This window comes from Vombatus ursinus, unplaced genomic scaffold (assembly GCF_900497805.2).
Source record: "Vombatus ursinus unplaced genomic scaffold, bare-nosed wombat genome assembly UNPS02014786.1, whole genome shotgun sequence".
NCBI classification, from domain to species: Eukaryota; Metazoa; Chordata; class Mammalia; order Diprotodontia; family Vombatidae; genus Vombatus; species Vombatus ursinus.
Window position 1 is genome coordinate 18134427 of NW_020954564.1, and position 21559 is coordinate 18155985.

A 21559-nucleotide genomic window follows, 5' to 3' on the forward strand; every position below is an offset into this window, starting at 1 on the left:
TCAACCATCAGCAGTGTAGGATATACATCAAAATATTGAGAGCCCTAGCTAAGGAGAAATAAGAAGAGATGAGGTAAAAGATTGGGGAAAAGGAATGACTGCTGCCCAGCTCTTCCTTCCAAATGCCCCAATAATATTTTGTTTGTCCTAATAAGGACAAAGTCTGTCCAATGTGGAGAAGCCTCCCTTTTATTAGGATTCACTGTTTAAACCTATGTAAATACTTTTGTCAATCTCTAATTTTGTCAGGATGGGTGTTGCCTTCCCCTGTTACAGATGCCAGCCACTCCACATCTGTGCATTTCTTGCCCAGCTCTTTCTATAAATATTATGTAAGAACCAGAGACCTTCTTTTAGCCTTTCTCTGCTTCAGTTCTCATGGTACAACAGTTAGTATATTCAGTTCTCATGATATATGGTACATTTAAAATGCCAGCGTTAAATTATTTGTAAACTGTCCAAGAAAAATAATACTCTTTGGACCTTCTGAACCTTTTTGCTACTCTTCCACCATCACTGCAGAAGAGAGCTGCAGGACGAAGAGTGCTTTGGAATTTTTATCAGTTTTATAGGTCACCATCACCAAAAAACATTGGGCCTGTAATCAGTCATCTGAGGATGAGTCTCTCTGGAATTTTCTAGTGTAGTCCTCACAGAATAGAAGCAGTTGATCATTGAGCAAAACCTTTTCAACTTGGTAATAAAGCCTGTCAGATGCTGTGTGACACTGCCATAGCCTGGGATGACCTGGTGGAGGATTCCATCAAAGTATGATGATTCTGGGAATGCTATTGCCAAGCAGGATGGAGGGAAGGGGAATTGGGGTGGGAGAAATTATGGAGGAAAAGCATTTTTCTTAATTTCCTACTTGAAATGTGAGTAAATATGGGCATTGTAGTATGTTTAGGATTTCATTATTCTTTGAGGGATCTCATCTCATTCATAGCTTTGTTCCCATTCATCCCAGCTTTTTTTTCCTTTTTCAGAGCTCAGCTCAAACATCGCCTTCTACATGCTCCCCATGCTTTTTATTCCTCCACCCTAAAATTAACCTGTATTTACTATGTGTCAGTTTTATGTATTTATATGCATGTAGTTGATTCCCCCAATAGAATGTAAACTCCTTGAAAATAGGAATAATTTCATTTTTGTCTCTGTGTCCACAGGACTTGACACATAATATTTGATTAACAGATGCTTTTTGGTTGATCTGTTGTTCATGGACAGTATGGTTCCTATCAAGAAACTTCATTAATATTGCTTTTCTGATAGATTGAGAAGTATTATAAACTCCTTACCCAGAGAATGAGCCTAATCAAAACTGATGTAGCAATCTAACAATCTTGTTTCCTTGGACCGCTGATTTCCTCCATCTGTTTGAAAAAAATTGCTATCATGATTCAAGTATGTAAAGATTGAATTATATGAAGTACTAGGCAGAAAAGCAGTACTATTGCCATACCTATTCTGTTTTTTCATCAGTAGAGTGATTTTTTTCTAAGAAAAAATTTATCATTGTTACCACTTAAAATCATTGATTAATTTCTTTAACTAACATGGCAGATATTTTTGCCTTAGTGAGGTATAATCAACAAAATGACAACTTCAGGTAGGTTATAACTTTAACCAAATTATTTGCTTTATTTCTTACACTTATTTTTGAAGCCAACATTGCTTTTAATCAGATTCTTGCTATTAAAATTTCTTAAGCCATTGATTTAATTTCTACTATATTGATTGCACTTATTTGGAATAGCCACCCAAGTATAGTAGCTTTTGATTAGGGTCATCATCTCTTTGGGAAAGGGAGGTTTATTAGGGACAGCTAGGTGGCACAGTGGATAGAGCTCTGGCATTGGAATCAGGAGGACCTGAGTTGAAATCCAGCCTCAGACACTTGACACTTAACTTGCTGTATGACCTTGGGCAAGTCACTTAACCCCGATTGCCTAGCCAAAACAAAACAAAACAAAACAAAAAAAAAAAAAAAAAAAAAAGGAAGGTTTATTGAAGACTCGTTCTGTGCTCCAAATCTCGGACGCAAAGTGTTTGTGTTTCAGGAAATTGTTACACATCATAATGAGGAAAGTTTGACTTAGCTAGAGTTGACTTTCCCTTCCCCCTGGTGTGTATCCTTGTTGCCTTAGCCTTTCATTCTCACATTTCAAATTCTTTAAGGAGCTTTAATTTTGCCTGGGTGATTTGGTGATGCTTCACTGATGCAGATCACACCTGCCTCCTCTTAAGCCTTGAGTAGACAGTCTAATTACTCTATGGTCAAAGTAGATCATCACCTGATGTCCAACTTCTGGGGATGAGCTTTACTAATTTACCTCAGCTAAACCTCAGATGATAGACACAGGATTTATATTTGGATCCATACTTGAAGCCTTTCTACCTCAGTAGGAACTGTCTAAATTTTGAGTTTCATGCCACAGGCTTTGAGAACCCAGAGTCATCTCCACCCCCCAGATGAGGTCTCAGAGGAAAACATTACTGAAGGCTTATTATATTAAACCAATAATATTTATTGAACACTTATAGGCTGCATGGCGTTGTCTTAGCACCACAAGCACAGTCTTGTATATGGTAGGTATTCAATAAATGTTTGGTTGAATTGAATTGAATGGGACCACTGAACGTAGAAGAAAATGCTCTCTATGCCCCAAAGAAGCTTCTCAGGTGGGATAAGAAATAGAAGTATTCTCAAAGTACCACACAAAGCATAATTTATACAAATCTCATAGAAAGAAGAATGTTGAACTAATTAGTAGTGTGAGACAGTAGAAGTAGTAGAAAACATGCTAGTCTTGGAGGCTGAAGACCTGGGTTTGAATCCTGTTCTTGTTTACTCTCTGTATGACCTCTAACAAGTCACTTCTCTGTGAGACTCAGTTTCCTCCTCTGTAAAACAGGAACAATAATCCTTTCACTAGCTTACTCATAAAGTTGCGAGAAAACCAATTTGTAAACCAGAAAGCCCTATATGATGTGAATTGGGTTTTTTTTTAACATAACAAATTCTGGTGTGTACAGTCAGTGCTTTAGAGAAAAGAGGTCCAATTAATTATAAAATGTTCTTTCCATAGGCTGAAAATATTTTCAGAAGAAAGTGTGCCCCTTTTTGGCCCACCCTTGCCATCCCCACCTGTGTTTACAGATCACCAGGAATTCAGGGACTTTTTGCTAGTGAAATGTAAGTTGTTTTTTTTTTTTTAGGTCCTTTTGGAAGCCTTATTTGGTCTACGTCACAATGTATTATGCCATTTTATTTCATGAGACTTCATAAGGCAACTTCATCTCTCTTATGCATCTCCATGCATTGTAAAAACTTTTTGTAAAGTAGTTTTTAATTTTCTGCAATTGTTCTGTGGGTGTTTTGCTGACTACTTACCCATTGTCCTACCCATACAGATCATCTGACCTCTCTACCTCTCCATTTACCTCTTCTCTGTCCATCAAGTCATGTACCTTTCTTTACACTTTGTCCTCGGTTTGTCCATCTCTGTTTTTGCTTTAGTGTATGACTGTCCTTGTGGATATATGTGTGGGTTTGGCAGGGGACCAAGGCTTAGGGAATTGTGTGAGAAGATTGTGATTAAGTTTGAGGTTGTGAGTGGTTCCTGAGACCTGAATCAAGATAAATCAGTGTAAATGGTTATTTTTCAGTGGTGGATTGGGATTGATTCTACTCACAGACAGATCTTCCGAATTATATACTGTATTTACTGATATATATTCTCTTTTATATATTTTGCCCAACCTCCCCTTTCCAAAGGGCAAACTTGTGACTTTCCCCACTCCCCCCAATTTTTTTCCTGTTAGACTGACTGCTTAACGTGGCAGTTTAGAGTTTAAAGAAAAGTTTGGATCATAAACATTAGATTTTGAAGGAACCTTAGAAATCATTCAGTCCAACCCCATTATTTTACAGAGGAGGACTTTGGGGCTTATAAGAAACTCACCCAAGATCCCTAGGTTATAAGAACAGAGTTTTAGGATGATGTACCAAGGCCCTCTGACTCCAAAACCAATGTTCTTCCCACTATTCCACCTTGCCAGCCCATTTGAGAATGTTCTTGTCAATCCTCTGAAACTTCCACTAGGAATTTTTACTCTTTCAGTGTCAAAACTAGGAAAGGTTTTCCTGTATAATTTGGAATCATTTTCTTATTCCTCATTTCCTTTTCCACACCTTATCCTTACCTAGTCAACCTTTCATTTTGCAGTACCTTCCTATTGATCACCCAGCATCCAGTCTCTCCCCATTCCCTTCCATCCTCTATACGTGTTCCAAATTGATATTCCTAAAGCACAGGTCTGACTGTCACACCCTTGCTCAAGAAGCTTCCATGACTCCCTGTTGCCACTTAAAAGTACATACTCTTCTGTTTGGCATATAAAGCCCTTCACAAGGTGATTCCAGTCTTTCTTTACAGGCCATTCACACATTACTCCCCCTTATATACTCTATGCTTCAACCATACTGGCTTTGCTGTTCCCCATATATGATTTTCCATATCCTGTCTCCATGCCTTTGCACAGTCTGACTCCCATGCCTGGAATGTTCTCACTCCTCACCTGTGTCTTCTGGAATCACTCCTTCTAATCTAGTCTATGTATTTCAGTACATTTTTCAATAAAAATTGAAGCAAGAAAACATTAGAACATGTATATGATTTATAAATTAAAATGTTAATATTGTGGGAGTTTACAATTTTTGTTCTTTGGAAATCTACACAGTTAACAACATTGGCATCTACTTTCTATCTGTAGGGCAGCTAAAAATGGCAAGTGACAGTTCTTCCAGATTGCTTGTCTCAGACCTGTTGCTTAAAGGAGAGGCCACCCAATAGATACAAAGTAGTTTAAAAAAAAAAACAACTTGACTTTCATAAGAGTGACATTCACAATACATGGTATTTGTAGCAAACTTCCACCTATCCAGAAAACTAAGTGAATGAGTCCTTTGGTTAGTTGAATATTCCAGATAGCTGCACATTGTTGCCAGATTGCTCTTCCTACAATACACCATCTTGTCTAGTTTCTGTATCCATCCTATCTTCCACTATCATGTTTGGTGACTTTAAGATCCACATTGATAATCCATCTACCTTATGGTTCTTCAACCTCAGTTAACCCTAGTAGCCTTTATATCTTTCTACTGCAGGTAACCACTTAAATATCATACCATCGACCTCACCAGCGTTTGAAGTTGCTCTACCTCTAATATCTTCTGAAATCCCTCTCCACAAATACAACATTTAGTCCTTCCACCTCTCCCATTCCTTCAGTCTTAGACAAAGTTGAGTTTAATCCTCGTTATGATCTCTGTTTCTTCAATATCTTTGCATTTTTCCAGTCTAACACTCTTGTTTTTGTTTCTTTTATTTCTTTACCTGCCTGGACCCTATACTTAGCTATTTCAGTAATGTGTTCACTACAGCCCTCCATTCTATCATCCCTTTGACCTACTATATCAAATTATGCTCATTCCCAATCTTTGGTTATCCTCACCTACTTTACTGACGTTCCTGAAATGCTGCTGGTGGAAGTCATGAAGCACCAGTGATTTCAACTGATGCATATTCAAGTTACTTAACCTCTTGTAGCCCCTCCCTGCTTTTTCACAGTCCTTTGATTCATTTTTCAGTAGCTCCTTAGTGATTTCCCCTAGTTCCTATTTTAATTATTTTCTCCAGTCATCTCTCCCCATCCCACTGCTGGCCTGTGCCATACTCTTAGCAGATCACCTCATCTCTTTCTTGCCTGAAGAGACTGAAGCTACCTCATATGGGCACCATCAGACCTTCTCTTTTCCACTTCAAAACTCTTCTGTCCTCATACATGATCTTTTTCTCTCCTCCTATCAAGTTCCTTGGCTTAGAGTATGAAGACTCTACCATCATCCTTTTATCAAACATTCAGACATCTGTCTGCCTTCTGTCCTATGACACTTTTCCAGTTTTCTAAGTACTATCTTGGAGATAACCCTTATAGCAATTCAGCAATCACATCTACTGTAGTTCATCCAGGCCTGATATTTTGAATTCGTTGAAGGAAGCAGGTACTATCTCACAATCTCTTCATTTTTGTTTAACTTCAGTTCCCTAGTAATCACTGCCACCCTTGCCTTTCCAGTTTTAAGATCGTTCTCCTTGATAAAGAAAACAGAAATAACATGCATTGAGTAGTTCTGCTTTCTCTCAATCATCTTCTGTCATTATCTCAGCCATTCTAAATAGCGGTATTATACCTTATTTTATCTTCCCTTGACCCTCAGTTTAATTTTTAAAGCCCTCTACATTTTTATTGGCATTCGTGACTGTTAACTGGAGATCATAATACCAACTCTGCTGAGCGTGCAGGACTTTTCTGAGGCTCAAATGAAATTATGCTTCTGAAAGCTCTTTGAAAACTCTAAAATGGCATACACAAACATAAGGTGGTGTTGACTAGCTAATATCTGTCGATTATCAGGTTATTTTTATATAAAATGCTCTTAAGCCAGGTCTCCCTCCCTGTGTTTGTGCAACTGATTTTTTTTAACCAAAATATAGAATTTTATGACATTATTTATGACATTAATTTAGGGACCTATGGTTTTATTGATATAAGTACACCCTCCACTAATGCAGATTGTAATCCCTTTACACTAGAATAGACTGTGTGAATGTTTTGGCTGAAAAAAAAAATCACCAACAAATAACCAGTCTTCTAGTGATGAGTATCTATGTAACTAGACTGATTTTCAGATCCCATAGGGTTCTGGGCTGATACCTGAAGCCTTTCCAGCCCATTTGGAACTAACAGAGCTTTTGCCTCACTGGTATAGCCTTCAAAAGCCCAGCATCATTGCCACACTGTAATGAGGCATCAAAGAAGGATTTTAGTGGAGGAAATCTTTACCTTTAGTTCCATTAAGTTACATCTTGTTAGCTCAGTCCCTTTCAGTAATGACCGAGTACTATGAGGAAAAAAGCTAATATTAATTATTAGATATAATTTCTGTGTTCTGTGAATTTACAGTATAATAAGAAAAGTAGCATATTAAAGGCATGTAATCTAAAAGGAAAAGTAATATCATTGAATTAGAAGTAGTTAATTGAGGAAAACTTCCTAAAGGAGGCAGTCTTTATTTGTATTTGTGTTGTATCCCTCAGTAGAATGTAAGCTCCTTGAGGGCAGGGAGACTTTTGTTTTTGTTTTTTATCCCCAGCACTTAAACCAGTGTCTTGCACATATTAAGCACTTAAATGTTCATTGGAGATTTTGGGGTATTTAATTTCTGATTTACTCTTTTTGTATTCCCTCTTAAATTTGTTTTATTTTAGTAATTAATGGTGAAAAAGCTACCTTGGAAACTCCAACATTTGCCCAGAAACGACAGCGAACTCTGGATATGTTGATTCGATCTTTATATCAGGATCTGATGCCAGATCTGCACAAGGTAACACATAGGTCCTCACCTTCTTATAGGAACTGAGTTAGTTGAACAGAACTTCAGAAAGAGGAATTCAAGCAAAAGGTTTTTGAGTTAGCAAAGTTGACTAGTTGCCTCCATTCTTAAAATTAAAACTGAACAATGACTGTAAAAGGTGTAGAATTATCTTCACGCTATCAGTAAGGTAATGGTGTATTTTGTGATAAGTAGTTCTCAAATAAATTTGTGATCATATTAATGTGGACATTCCTGCCAACAATGCCCATGCCAGGTAGACAACCGTCCTGCACAATGGTTCTCTCACTCCTCCCATAAATTCACCATAGATATTCAATTATGTAGTTTTCTCACTTTCTCCTGACATTGCAAGAGAACAGTGGAATATATGGCCTATCAGTTATGCCTCACTTTTGCCATATAACCAGCCCATCTTTTAAAAAAATTGTTATTATATACTTTATTGATGATTTCTTTTTTTCTATTTTTCTTCATTATTTTTTATGCACTGCAACCTGCTCACACCCATCTATTGCCCTTTGAGTGATATGCATTAATTCTGTAACTATAGTGTTCCATGGGCCACAGACATACAACAACCAGCATAATATTGATACCAAAAAGATAGACCTTTGTTTCTTTTGTTTCTGGTTCTTTAAAGGAGCTTTGTGGTTTCCCAAAGGCAATCCAACTTGCTCTTCTCTTATTCAGTTATGGGCCCAATTCATCCATTTGCACTGTCTGTCCAAGATATTTATACTAATGGATGAATTCTGTCCATTTTCCATATCACTACATGTCATAATCTGTATCATAAGCATTCTTCATCTACTTAATCTTGCCTGTGTGGATGGTTAAGCTAAACTCTTTTGAATGGTTATGGCTCTAGAGTGTTCTAGGACTCCAGATAACTAGCACAATATCACCCACAAACACAAACAGAAGCATCTCTAGTTCCTTATCATCTATAGGGAATATTTGTTTTAACTTTGACATTATGCTAGATCTCCATAACAATGGCAAATACCTTTTCTAGCATACATATCCTTGTTTTATCCTTTATTTGATACCAATAAATCATAATTGTGTCAGTGTAAATTCATATAATTTATATTTTAAGGATTATAGCCTATGAAAAATAGAATAGGATGTAAAGTTGGAAGAGACTTTGGAGATTCATGGTGTATTGGGAAGAATACTGAACTTGAAGTCAGGAGACCAGTGTTCAAAAACTGTTGTTGAGTTGTTTCAGCTGTGCCCAACTCTTTCTGAGCCCTTTTGGAGTTTTCTCAGCAAAGATACTGGAGTGATCTGCCATTTCCTTCTTCAGCTTATCTTACTGATGAGGAAACTGAGGCAAACAGGGTTAAGTGACTTGCCCAGGGTCACACAGCTAATAAGTGTCTGAAGCTGGATTTGAACTCGGGTCCTCTTGACTCCAGAGCCAGCACTCTATCCACTGTGCCACTTAGCTTCCTGCTCAAAATCTGATTCTGACACTAACTGTGTGAAATTGGGTGATTTACTTCCCTTCTCTCAGCCTCAGTTTGCTCATCTGTAAAATGAAGATAATATTTGTGTTACTTAATTTAGAGGGTTGTTTTTGAGGGAGGACTTTGTAAACCTTAAATCACCATAGAAATGTGAATCATTATTATCAGATAGTTCCATTCTCGGTGGTTACATTGCTTAGGGACAGAACTTAGGGTCTGATCCTAACTCTGCTAATAATACTGACAATTCAGAGGAAATAAGCAGAGACCTAGGACAAGACCTTAGAATAATATCCTCAATTAGTCATTATAGCATCATGGGTTAGAGCTGGGATGAACCTTAGAGGGATCATATAAGATCCCTAATATAGATCCTTATATAGATAAGGAGAACTATGGTCCAGAGAAGGTAAGTCATTTGCTCAAGGTCACACTGATACTAAGGTAGCAGAAACTGAATTCAGAGCTCTGCCTTTTGATCCTAAAGCCTGTGCTCTTCCCTCCACCACCACCACCAAACTGCTGCACTGACTTGTTTCCTTTTATTTAGAACATGCTTAATAGACGATCTTTTAGTGATGTCTTACCAGAGTCACCCAAGTCAGCCCGGAAGAAAGAGGAAGCCCGTCAGGCAGAGTTTGTTAGAATCGGACAGGTAAGTTTCATTTAGAAATGACTTCTGCATCAAGGCAGTCTCTTCAAACTGAATTTTCCAAAATGTCTGAAATTTTAGTGGGTTTTTTTTAAGGCTCACATAAAATAGTACAGGCCATTTAAGTGGGTCCCCCTGGGATTACTGTAAGTGGTATGGTAAGATAGGCTTCAAAAGTCATATCTGATACCTGCAATATTCCATCAAATAGTTTGGGTAATATATATGTGAAATGGACTTCATGGTTTTATTACTTGTATATGTAGAGGGAGTATTATTAATGGGAGATCAGTATATAGTGGACATAGTACTTAAGAAATAATAATAATAATTTCTATTTCCCTGAGGCTTTAAGGTTTACAAAGCACTTTCCTCAATATCATCTCAAGTTATTATATCATCCTATATCTCTTCCTTCTTTCACTTCTAAGCTTCTAAAAAGGCATAGTACACACTTACTGCTTATATTTCCTCACCACACATTCATGCTTCAATCCCTCAGTCTGATTTCCATTCCCAAAACTTCACTGAAACTGCTCTCTCCAAGGTAGCCATTGGTCTCTGAGCTGCCAAATCCTTCTTGGTCTTGCTGTAGCATTTGACATTGCTGGCTACTCGTTCCTTCTTGACATTCTTTCTTCCCTTGACTTTGTTGACTGTACTCTTCTTGGTTCACCTCCTACCTATCTACCTGACTATTTCTTCCTTTCCTTTACTGATTCATAAGTGTACCCCTAAGGCTCTGTCCTGGGCCTCCTCTCTTTTCTTTGATGAAGATCAAATGATGACTTTGATGATGACTCAGTGATCTCATAAGCTCCCAAGTATTCAGTTATCTCTACTCAGATGACTCCCAGAGCTATAGAACTAGCCTTTCTCTCCCCTTCACTCCATCCCCATGTTACTTGCTATTAGACATTTCAAACAGGATATCCTAAAGACATCTCAAACACAATGCATCCAGAATAAAATTCATTACGTTTGAACCCCAACTCCACCCGTCTTCCTAACTTCACTTTTTTTTGTCCAAAGCGCCACAATCCTTCTGGTGACTTATGTTCACAACTTCAGAGTCACCCTTGACTTCCCCATATCCAATCAAGCGCAGAGTCTTCTGTCTGCACAGTATCTCTTGCTTCTGTCCCCTTACCTCCACTCACATGGCTGCTACTCTACTTCATACCCTCATTACCTTTATCCTGCTATTGACATAACTTCTTCATTAGTCTCCCCCATCTCCAGTCTGTCCTCCACCCAGCTGCCGAAGTGAGAGTCCTAAAGTGTAAATCTAAATATGTTACTTTGTTGCTCAGAAAGTCGCAGTGGCTCCCTCTTTCTTCTGGGATAAAATACAAACCCCTCTAGTTGACATTCACAGTCTGGTGTTGATCCACTTTTGCAGACTTATTACACAGTACTCCCCTTCACACACTCTATGGCCCAGCCAAATTGGACTTCTTTCCTATTCCTTACACAGAGTGGCCCATATCTGTTCTCCCACGTTCAATCTCTCTTCTCATGAGTCTGTCTTCCATGCCTAGAATACACTCATTACCTCCACCACTTAGATTCTCTAGCATCCCTCAAAGCACAGTTCAGCCATCACCTCCTATATGAGGGCTTTCCTGATTTCCCCCCACCCAGCTCCAAGGATACCACCCTCCAAATTACCTTTTATGTTTTTTGTATATATTTTCTATTTATTTGTATGTATATGTATTGTTTGCCCCAATGAGATGTAAGGTCTTTAGTATCTAGCACATAGTAGGCATTTCATAAATGTTGATTAATTGATCACTTAAGCCTTAATCGTCAGCATCTTTTTCTTCTCTATTTTCTCACTTTTAGATCTCATGGGCTCCCATGGATTCAATTACCACCTCTCTACCAGTGATTCTTAAATCTACATATCTAATAAAATCTACAGTTCCACAGTTCAGTAGAATGTAAGCTCCTTGAGGCCAGACACTTTTTTTTTTCATTTCTGTCTCTGTATCCCTAGCTTAGCCTACCACTTAGCATAATGTCTTACACATAGTTGGCTTCCCTGAAGTGAATTGAATCTACCTCCCAACCTCTCCCCAGAGCTCCAGTCCCACATTTCCATTCCCACCAGCACCTCAAATTTAACATGTTCAATACTGAATTCCTCCTTCTCCTCCCAGAAACTAGGCTCTCCCCCAGCTTCTTGCTTTTATCTGAGACACCATCCTTTCAGGCACCCAGATTCAAAACCTCAGGGTCATTTTTTACTCTCCTCTCTCCCTCACCTTCCACATCCTGTTAGGAGTCAAGTTCTGTCAATCCTCCCTCCTCTCCATTTCTTGTATCCATCCCAACCTTCTCTACTCACTCTTCAACTGCCTTAGATCAAGCCCTCATCATCTCTCACCTAAACTGGTGTAATAGCCTCCTATCCACAGTTTAGTGGAGTTCCCTGCTTCTTGACTCTTCCCCAGCCAGTTGATTGATTGATATATTTCACAAAGCTGCTCAACATATCATCATCTTGATACATGCTCTAACTCTGTCACACCCTGCTTATAAACCTTCAGCATCCACCTGTTGTCCATAAAAGATTTCTGTGCTTGACATTGAAGGTCATTGACAGCCTGTTTTCAATCCTCCTTCCCAGGCCGATTTCATACTTCTAATATACTCTTAGGTTTCAATCAAATTAGACTGCTAATTATTTCCATAGTTCATCCTGCCACCTCCTGCCTTTATGCATTTGCACAAACATGGGAGAGCTGACTCTCTTTACAAAAATCCCTCAATGGTGAATCCCTTCTTTTCCTTCAAGGTCCAGCTCACATGCTACCCCATCATGAAGTCATCTTTGCTTCTCTCAGCTAAAGTATTCTTGCTCTCAAATCTTCACCAAACTCTAGATTTCTCTTTTCCTTCTATCACACTCTAATCTTGTAATACTTATTTGATAATCATCATGTAGATCCTCTGGTCAATAGCATGCTTCTTGAGGGTAGTGACTACCTTTTTTTCATCTTTGTATCTTCAGCACAGAGCACAATACCTTTCACGTAGTAGGCACATAATTAACATTTGTTGGAGTGAGAGGCACCAATGTACTAATGAATGCAAATTAATTGAAACATTTGAGTTATGTTATAATACAATGTAAAGAGATCGTGACTATTTAAAACTTGCTAGAAAATAGCTGTATTATCCAAATTCACTAAGAGAACAGTACAGGGCATTTGAATACTTGAACCTAAAATTACCCATCTTCTTATGATGAATGGACTTTGGAGACAAGTTCAGGTTCCATCATTTACCAGATTTATGACCTTAGGCAAATTAGTTAAGCCTCAGTTTCCTCTTCTGTAAAATGGGAATAATAATGTTTGCACTACCTCCCTCAAAGAGTTGTTATGAAAATTAAAAAGAGGTGATGACTATGAAAGCACTTTGTTGAACTGAAAAGCCACCGTGTAAATGTCAACTGTTGTCATTGTTCAGATTATAACCTTTTATCCTTCTCTCACTAAACTGAATATGAACACACCTTAAACGAGCTATCTGTCCTGTTAAGGCACTGAAACTGAAAACCATCGTGAGAGGGGATGCTCCAACTAGCTTGGCCACTTCAGGTCTCTGTAAAAAAGAGGTGAGTTGATAATATTTTCATGTTAGTCTGCAGGTGTACATTGTACACATTGAAATTATTCAGAGAAATGAAATTTTTGCTGGGGTAGAAGATAAAGATGTTCCTGACACATGATCAGAAACAATTCAGAAATCATACTGGCTAGAAGTCAAATGAACTATCAGAGGCAATTCAAACTGTTTGTTTCAGCATTTAGCTGCTGGTCTCCCATATGCTTTTCTCATATGTCCCAGTTGGTCTTCTTGTGGCCTGCCTAGAGTTTATCAGAGCATTCTTTCTGAACTTCTGTAAACTTACCACACTTTCCCTTGTGGCACAGTTATTTTTATTCATGTCTTATCCCCACTTTTAGACTTTAAATTCCTGGAGGGCTGGGATTAAGTTTTATTTGTCTCTTTATCCCTAGCACCTGATACCAGCTCTTTCACAAAGGGAAAGTTGGCATGAAGCAAACACCCTTCTTAAATCATTCCCCTCCTTAAGAACCTCCACTGGCTTTCTTTCCCTTGGTACTTCAAGACTTCAGACTCTAATAAATACAGAAAAGTCTATCGGTTTGAGTTGCCTCTTGTCTGCATGTGCCTTTGGATGCTAAAGCATAACTGGGCTTTCAAAACAACTTGACCTGGATTAGTCCTGAGAGAATCATTTTGTCAAGTTCCTGGAGAGCCCTCATTTTGTGAGCTACAGTCACACAAACTCTCAGTATTTGGACTTAGCCAAGGGAAGCTAAGTCTTAGCTTGTGTATTAAGATTACTACACAGTCTAAGGCATAAAAATAAATGAGCTGAGTTTTTACCTCATGGCCTCATTAAAATACTCCTCTACAAGTTAATAACAACTTAGCCATGAAAAATAAATTAAACTTTCATTAGAAGTAGGCACTGCCTTTGCTAGAGAGCAGTTCTATAGCTTCTTTCTTCTACCATCTAATCTTTGTATTCATCAAAAGACCAATCCAAAAAGGGCATCTCGCCAATCAGTGGGGTTCTTTTTTGATGTTTGGCAATTGCCTCTGACTTTACATATGGAAAAATTGCTTTATTTTTCTGAAAGTGCCTCTACCCCGAGGCCTAATAATTATATGCAGTAGCCCCTCAGTGGCCATTTCATTTTTATTGCTATAAAAGTGCACACATGCACGCACGCACACATGCATACACACATAAGCATCCTATAGTTTTACATACATAAGGAAACCATTCTCAGACACCAGTGTCTCAGTGAAAGCAAAAATAAAGATACAGTGTTATATTTTGGCTGGGGTAATCAAGGTCGTCCCAAACTCACTCTGACCTTTGGGTCTGGACACTTCAGAACCTAAGCAATATGATTTGAAAGTTAATTACCACCCAAAAGAATTATTAACACTCCCAAGGAAGGCCCCTGAACGACTATGATGTAACTTGACCTGTCTAAAGGTAGGTATAGTGGCTACATGAGAAATGGTACTTTCTGTTTGAAATGAAACTGAGTGTCTAACTTAAGAAAAACAGTCTACACAGTTCAAATATTCTGTTTGAAGGAATATAGGTATTTTCATGGGCCCTTTTCCTATAAGCATTGCTAATTTTCTCTTTTAGATTTTGTAATGTTAAGTCGCTCAAGAAGCAGTTTTATTTAAATAGAATCAACCTCATGTGTGATGTATGATTTGATATTTTTGCTGAATCAGCAACACAGGAGGCAGACTTTTTTTCTTACAAATAATAATAATAGCTAACATTTATATAGTGCTTTAAGGTTTGCAAAGCACTATACATTCACTCTTTCATTTAATACAAAGTTGTGGGGTATCATTTCGTGGTGAAATGAAAGCCAAACATCTTTCATCTCCCCCTGAAAATGTACATCAATTGATCCAACTTCAAGGGGAAAGAGAAACTATCTCTTCATGTAGTTAATTTCTGTAAAGTTTTTGACTCCCCCAGAAATTGCAAAATGGGTTAAATCAACAATATAGGAAAACATATTTCACAGCCACAGAAACATGTTAATAGATTTCTTCTAATGAATTAATTGAAAGGAGTTTTTTCTCCTCAAGAAAATTAATAAATTCCTAATCCTTTTTAAATCTTGAAGTGTTCAATAAGGGCATCTGTGTTACTGTTTCAGCCATGGTACTGAACATTTCCATTGACAAGCCGTGGTTTGATTTTTCGGGTGCACTTACTATTCAATGCTTGTATTGTCTCGTAGCCTTGGGAGTCCCAGTGTTTCTGCAGTAATTTTCCTCATGAAGCTGTATGCGCAGATTCCTGGGGCCAGGCCTTGCTGGTCTCTACAGATGCTGGCGTCTTGCTAGTAGATGGTTAGTGAGTAGTTGCTCCTATAAATGTCTATATTTGTGTGACAGATTTTCTGACAATGATGAATGTGATTCATTTTAGGCTATTAAACTACTCTGTACCTTAGTGAGGTTAGCATAGAATTAAATACAATATAGTAGAAAGAACCCTGGCCCTAAAGTCAAAGGGTAAAGTTCAAGTCTCTACTCTGGCCCTCACTGTGTGATCTTGAGCAAATCATTTAACCAGTAGTCTAGTGGAAAGAGAACACTGGAATTGGAGACAGAACACCTAAGTTTGAATTTTGGCTCCGCTTTTTGCTACCTGTGTGACATTAGGCAAATCATTCAACCTCTCTGGACCTCAATTTCCTCACCTGTAAAATTAGATAGACTAAATGACTGGATTTTCCCTTCAGTCTAACTTGTTAAGAAATTCTATAAATTCTCATTTTCTTATTAAAATTGCTTTATTTTGAAAGCAATATGAAGAAATCACAGCTAAAATGTAAAAACAAAAACAACCACCAGCTAATGCATATGTAACCTGTGTGCAGAGGCCCTCACAATATGAAAGATTCAGGTACACTTCAGGAAGATTTCTCACTTCTCTCACTACCTCCCATTCATTATCCCCCACCACCTCCTGTACCTGAAACCTAGAAAAATCACTCTCTAACTCCCCTCAGTAGCACAGAATTCACAATATCAAAAAAAAAGGAAAGTTTTATCAGCCACCAAAGTGATTTTCCTAAAGCTCTAGTCCTAATCATGTCACACACACACACACACACACACACACACACACACACACACACACACCCCACCCTATTCAATAAACTCTAGTAGTTCCTTATTACCTCTAGGATTAAATAAAAAAATCCTGTGCTTGGCATTTAAGCCCTTCATAACCTAGCCCAGCTCCACCCCCAGTATTTCCAGTCTTTTCATACTTCCCCAAGTACTGTTAGATCCAGTGACAGTGGCCTTCTTGCTGTTACTAGCACAAGACACTCCATGTCTCATTTGTACTCCCGGCATTTTCTCAGGCTGTCCCCCAGGCCTGAAATGCCCTCCTTCCTTATCTCTGCCTCCTGGCTTTCCTGGCTTCCCTCAAGTCCCAGCTAAAACCCCACCTTCTACAGGAAGCCTTTCCTGATTCTCAATTCTAGTGCCTTCCCTCTGTTGAACATTTCCAATTTATCCTATATATAGTTTGTTTGTACATCTTCTTGTTGTCTCCCACTTTAGACTGTGAACTCCTTCAAGGCAGGGACTGTTTTTTTGCCCTTCTTTGTTTCTCCAGTGCTTAGCAAGGTACGTGGCACGTAGTAGATGTTTAACAAATGCTTATTTACTGACTCAGAAAACTTTAGAAAACAGATCACAACTTCCTAAGGAGCAACCTTTTCTCAAAAGATCTGTGTAAATTCCCAGTCACAGTCCTAAATAGACATATTCCTTTCCCTTAGCGGCTCAGTAGGTGTTGAGCCCTCTGGTAGTTCCTCAGTTCTTCCAGCAGGTGTCACCAGGCACTGTCATTGCTATGGCTCCTTTGGTCATTGTGAGCTAGCATTGTGAGCCTTGTCTCTCTCCTCTTGCCCTCTCCTTCTCTCTGCCCATTGTCTTTTAACCAGCATGTCTTTGCCAACACAGAAGGGAAAATCTCCAGTTATTTTTGTTTGACAGAAGACTGGAATTACTGTTATTAGTAAGAAGGGTCAAACACACGGCCAGCAGAACTAGGTTAAAATATAATTGGAATAAATAAACAGAATAAATAAAAATAGAGTAGAATTAGATAATGTTAATATGTGGTTTTCTAAGTCCTTCTACTGCCAAAGGTCCTTATGCCCTATACAGTGGCCCCTGTTTCTCTTTGAGTTTGGTACCACTGCTCGAAGGGAATCCCTATCATACTTGTCCACTTATTGAAACCATTCCCCCTCATCACTGTTCCTACCTACATCTGGCCACACTATATCTTGCCCAGAGAGCAAATTTCCCATCATCCTCCAGCTTCCAGAGGGGGACCCTAATTCCAGGTTTAGGCAGGAGTCTTATACTCCAGAAAACATTCCTCATTTATTTATGAACTCCCTGATTTTCTAAAATAGCTGGATGGAATTGCTTAAATCTAAGATGTCAACAGCGTACATGGGGACTGTGCTTCTTCCAGTCCTCAGTTTTCCATGCCCTTTACCCCTCTGACCCCTGCAAATACCAAATATTATGAAAGGGAGAACTGTAGGAAAGAACAAAGAACCAACTATATATCAAATATCTGCTTACTCAGAAAATAAAATGGTGAGGTATCAACAAATAGGATAATGGATAGAAAAGTCAAGAAGCATTTATTAAGCACTTACTATGTGCTTTGCTAAGGACTAGAGCAAAAATGCGCTCAAGGAGCTTATATCCTGTTAGGGGAAGAAAGCACACAAAAGGCAGCCAGAAAGAGGAGGTACCCACATGGGGTGGAGGGGATGTTGAAGTCTGGAAAGTCTAAAACACAACTGAGGAAGAAATGAAGGTTAGCCAGTTTGGGCCCCCTCACACACACACAAAATGGAGACATCAGGAGGAACTCACCAAAGGCAGAAGGGGGCCTGGATGTTCTGGATTTTAGAGGCATAACATATAATTACGAAGTCTAGGAATACCTGTTTGAGTTCTAGGCTTACCTGAGGTACATACTATATAACCAACCCTGGGCAAGTTATTTAACTTCTTGGTGACCCCCAGACAACCTTCTAAGACCATAAATTGAGGCGGAGCTATTAAGCTGCTTTCATACAGGGAATTTCTTTCCTGAGAATTCCCTACACCAATTAAGTCACAAGTCCCCATACACAAAAAGAAATCTGTGGGTAGAGCTCTTCAGTGACCGCATGGCCAGCTTCAGAGATTTTATCTGAAACCAACAGATATATTAAATCATTGTCTCAGGGACTACCCTGCCCTTCTTTAAATTTTTGTATAGCTTTCCATCTCCTGAATAATATTATGTTTCTGAAAGAAGGATCCAGAATCTTAGAACCTGCATTCAAGAGGATTATGGAAACAAGCAGATTTGCAACAGGGCAAGAGTACTTAAAGAAAACATTTAGTGTTTGTACTATACTCCTGTGTGTGATAGGGAGGTAGAACATTGCCGTATATGGTGCAGTGCAGGCACTTTGTTAGTCTCTACCCTTTTTTTCAGTCCAGTGCCATTCCCTACAAGTAAAGCTGCAGAGAGATTGGCATCAAGAGCATGAGTTTACCTCTTTCCATACATGATATAGGCATAGCCTATATCTACTAGGCATAGCCTAGTGGCAAAGACATATCATCTGCCATCTTGAGGATTGTAGCTGTCAACTACAATGATATATCTCCTGACCAATAGTTGATGAGCAAAGACAAATACTTTTAGAGACAAGGACAATTTGGCAATAAGTCTGTGCCAGAAAACAAAATTTGACTGATCATATTTTCTTCTGAAAAAACATTAACCTTTAAAAGGATTTTTTCCAGAGCCCATAGTTTTATTTATATTATCCCAAAACTTAAAATCTTGAAAAACAGTATACCTCTTAAAAATCTAGTTTTAGAGTAGGTTAGCTTTTGTTTCTAATAGATGGCCAACATTTAGTGGGAATATTTGATAATGGTGATGATCGCCTATGTCTTGTCAAGATTTACAAAGTATTATCAACAATCCTGTGACATAGGTAGTGCAAAGACTGCTATATCCATTTAATAGATGAAGAAACTGATACCCAGAGAAGTGAAGTGTCTTCAAGGGTCACACAACTAATGAATGTTGGAGCCAGTATATGAACTCAAGTTTCATCGTTCTAAGTGTGATATTCTTTCCATAATGCCACACTGCCATTTGCTATTGAGGCCATGAACTCAAAAATTGTAGTTAATGATGACTTCCAAATGTTGCAGTTAGGACACATACATGCAACTAATGATCATACTTTAACTTCATAGAAACCTCCTAAAACACTGTGGTCAAGGGACAGTGACAACATCCACATTATAGGTTTTCTGTGTTATAATAGGGTATTATGTACATTATCATGTATGTAAGGGCTATGATTTATAATACATGAAGGTGCCATATAGGAGAACTAACATAGTTCTATCCTTATTTAAAATAGGTTAAATTTTAGTATCTATTTTAGTTGCATATGTTTCCAAATGCTGAATTCCTAAGAATTTATGAATTTTCATTTCATTAATTGTAGAAAATGCAAAGTGATCACAGAATTTTAATATTTATTAGTTTAGGAGAAAATAATGAAAATCCTCATTTTTTTTGGTTCAGATTAATAGAATCATAGAATTTTGTAACTGGAAACTATTGAGATCATATAGTCTAACTTCTTCATTTTGCTGATGAGGAAACTGAGGCCCAAGGAGATTAAACAATCTGCCCAGGGTCATAACTAGTAAGTGGCAGAGCTAGGAGTAGAGCCCCACCCTCCAAAGCTCCAATGAGATCAAGCAGTCTGTCTAGGATCATAACTAGTGAGTAGCAGAACTATGTCTAGATCTCAGTTCTTCTCATTTCCAGCCACAGTACTATGCCTACTATACCCTATATATAAAATACTAAATCTACTGAAGCCTCATTGGTGGTTATAAACATCCCTTAAGACAAACTTGAAAATAACCATCATTCCAGGACAAGTAATTTATGTTAAACTAGTGGCAAAAATGCTCATTTCATTTATATTAGTCTACTTTACTGAAGAGAAGTATTGGTAAATTGTACCTGTTTTCCTTCACATTAAATATTTACACATGTATTTGAATTGCTTCTGAATTTTAGCCTATATTAAGCTCAATCAAAGAAAACCTCTAATAATTCTCTTCTGCTCAGATATATAGATTAGATTTGTCTTTCATTTCCACCCTCACCCCCTCATAAATATCATTTGATGCATCTTACTTATATCCTCATTATGTAACTAGAATTGGAGACGTGTGTCTTACAAGTCTAAGAATTATTATGACTTGCCAAGAAAAAATTAATTTCTTCTGAATTAGAAGGCTTTGTTAAATAGGAGTGTCTAAATGCATAGACCAAAGCATAAATATAGGCATTCGTACTCTCTTCACATGCCCGCTACAAAATCATGCTTTCCTGTTTTCTCACATCCAGCAGCAACAAAGCAGGACGAATCTCAATGATGTGCTTTTAGCTTGTAGTGTCTTATAATTCCTTCCTCATTTTTTGCTTGTCTTTATCATGCAAATTGTTTCAGCCCATGAATCTACCAATATTATTTTGAGTAAGTTCCATATTTCACTGTCCCATTTCTACCAGTTTCATTAATAGATTTGTGCGCTGGATATATTCTATTTGCCATAAAGCCATTTTTACCCAAGATAATTTTGTAGTTCATGAGTAGCAAAAACTATTTTCAGAGAAGTCTGAAATCTGATTAAATCTGATTTGTACTTTTTCTTATTTAATAGAAAAAGATATTCTAAAATTTGTGTATTTATGAAATAGATTGACGAAAGATATTATTCTATGTGACCAGGTTAGCCTGGTTTGTTGTTCCCATAAACTTAACTTTTTCAACCATTTCCATATATAGTTTTTAGTCACATGAAAAAAGATTTTCAGTATAGAATACATGCTTGCTATATATGCATGCTTTTTGTAATATTAAATTGTTATTTCATGATCTATATAAATTGTTATATGACATTTATTTAGAGTGACTTTTTTCTCATTCACGCCATGATTATATAAAAGATGGAAACACAGTGCCTTTTGCACTAAAATCCTCTAACAAGTAATGATATAATGGTTCAGCCAAACCAGTTAATAGAAGACATTAACTGAACTCCAATAACACATTGCTCCAGTGAGACAGGAAATGTACTGCAGAATCCTGAGATGACACCTTTCTTTCAGAAAAGCTCTCCAAAGGAAGTGGCTCAAGTGATCTCTGAGGAATTCCTTATCTTGTGGGAGGTTAAGGTAGACAGCAGAGGGGAATGACTGGCAGCAGTAGAGGCTGCCATCAGTTTCATAATATTTCACCT

At 38.0% G+C, this 21559-nt stretch overlaps 1 protein-coding gene across 1 annotated transcript in view; it reads left to right on the plus strand.

The window, feature by feature from the left end:
* The window catches only part of LOC114046880 (GTPase-activating Rap/Ran-GAP domain-like protein 3), a 196900-nt gene that overhangs the window by 85687 nt on the left and 89654 nt on the right, over positions 1-21559 (plus strand). Inside the window, exons 12-17 of the mRNA XM_027867466.1 lie at positions 1564-1609; positions 3090-3196; positions 7335-7450; positions 9485-9589; positions 13140-13214; positions 15415-15526. Of these exons, the coding sequence (XP_027723267.1) occupies positions 1564-1609; positions 3090-3196; positions 7335-7450; positions 9485-9589; positions 13140-13214; positions 15415-15526 (561 nt within the window). The remainder of the gene's footprint in view (positions 1-1563; positions 1610-3089; positions 3197-7334; positions 7451-9484; positions 9590-13139; positions 13215-15414; positions 15527-21559) is intronic.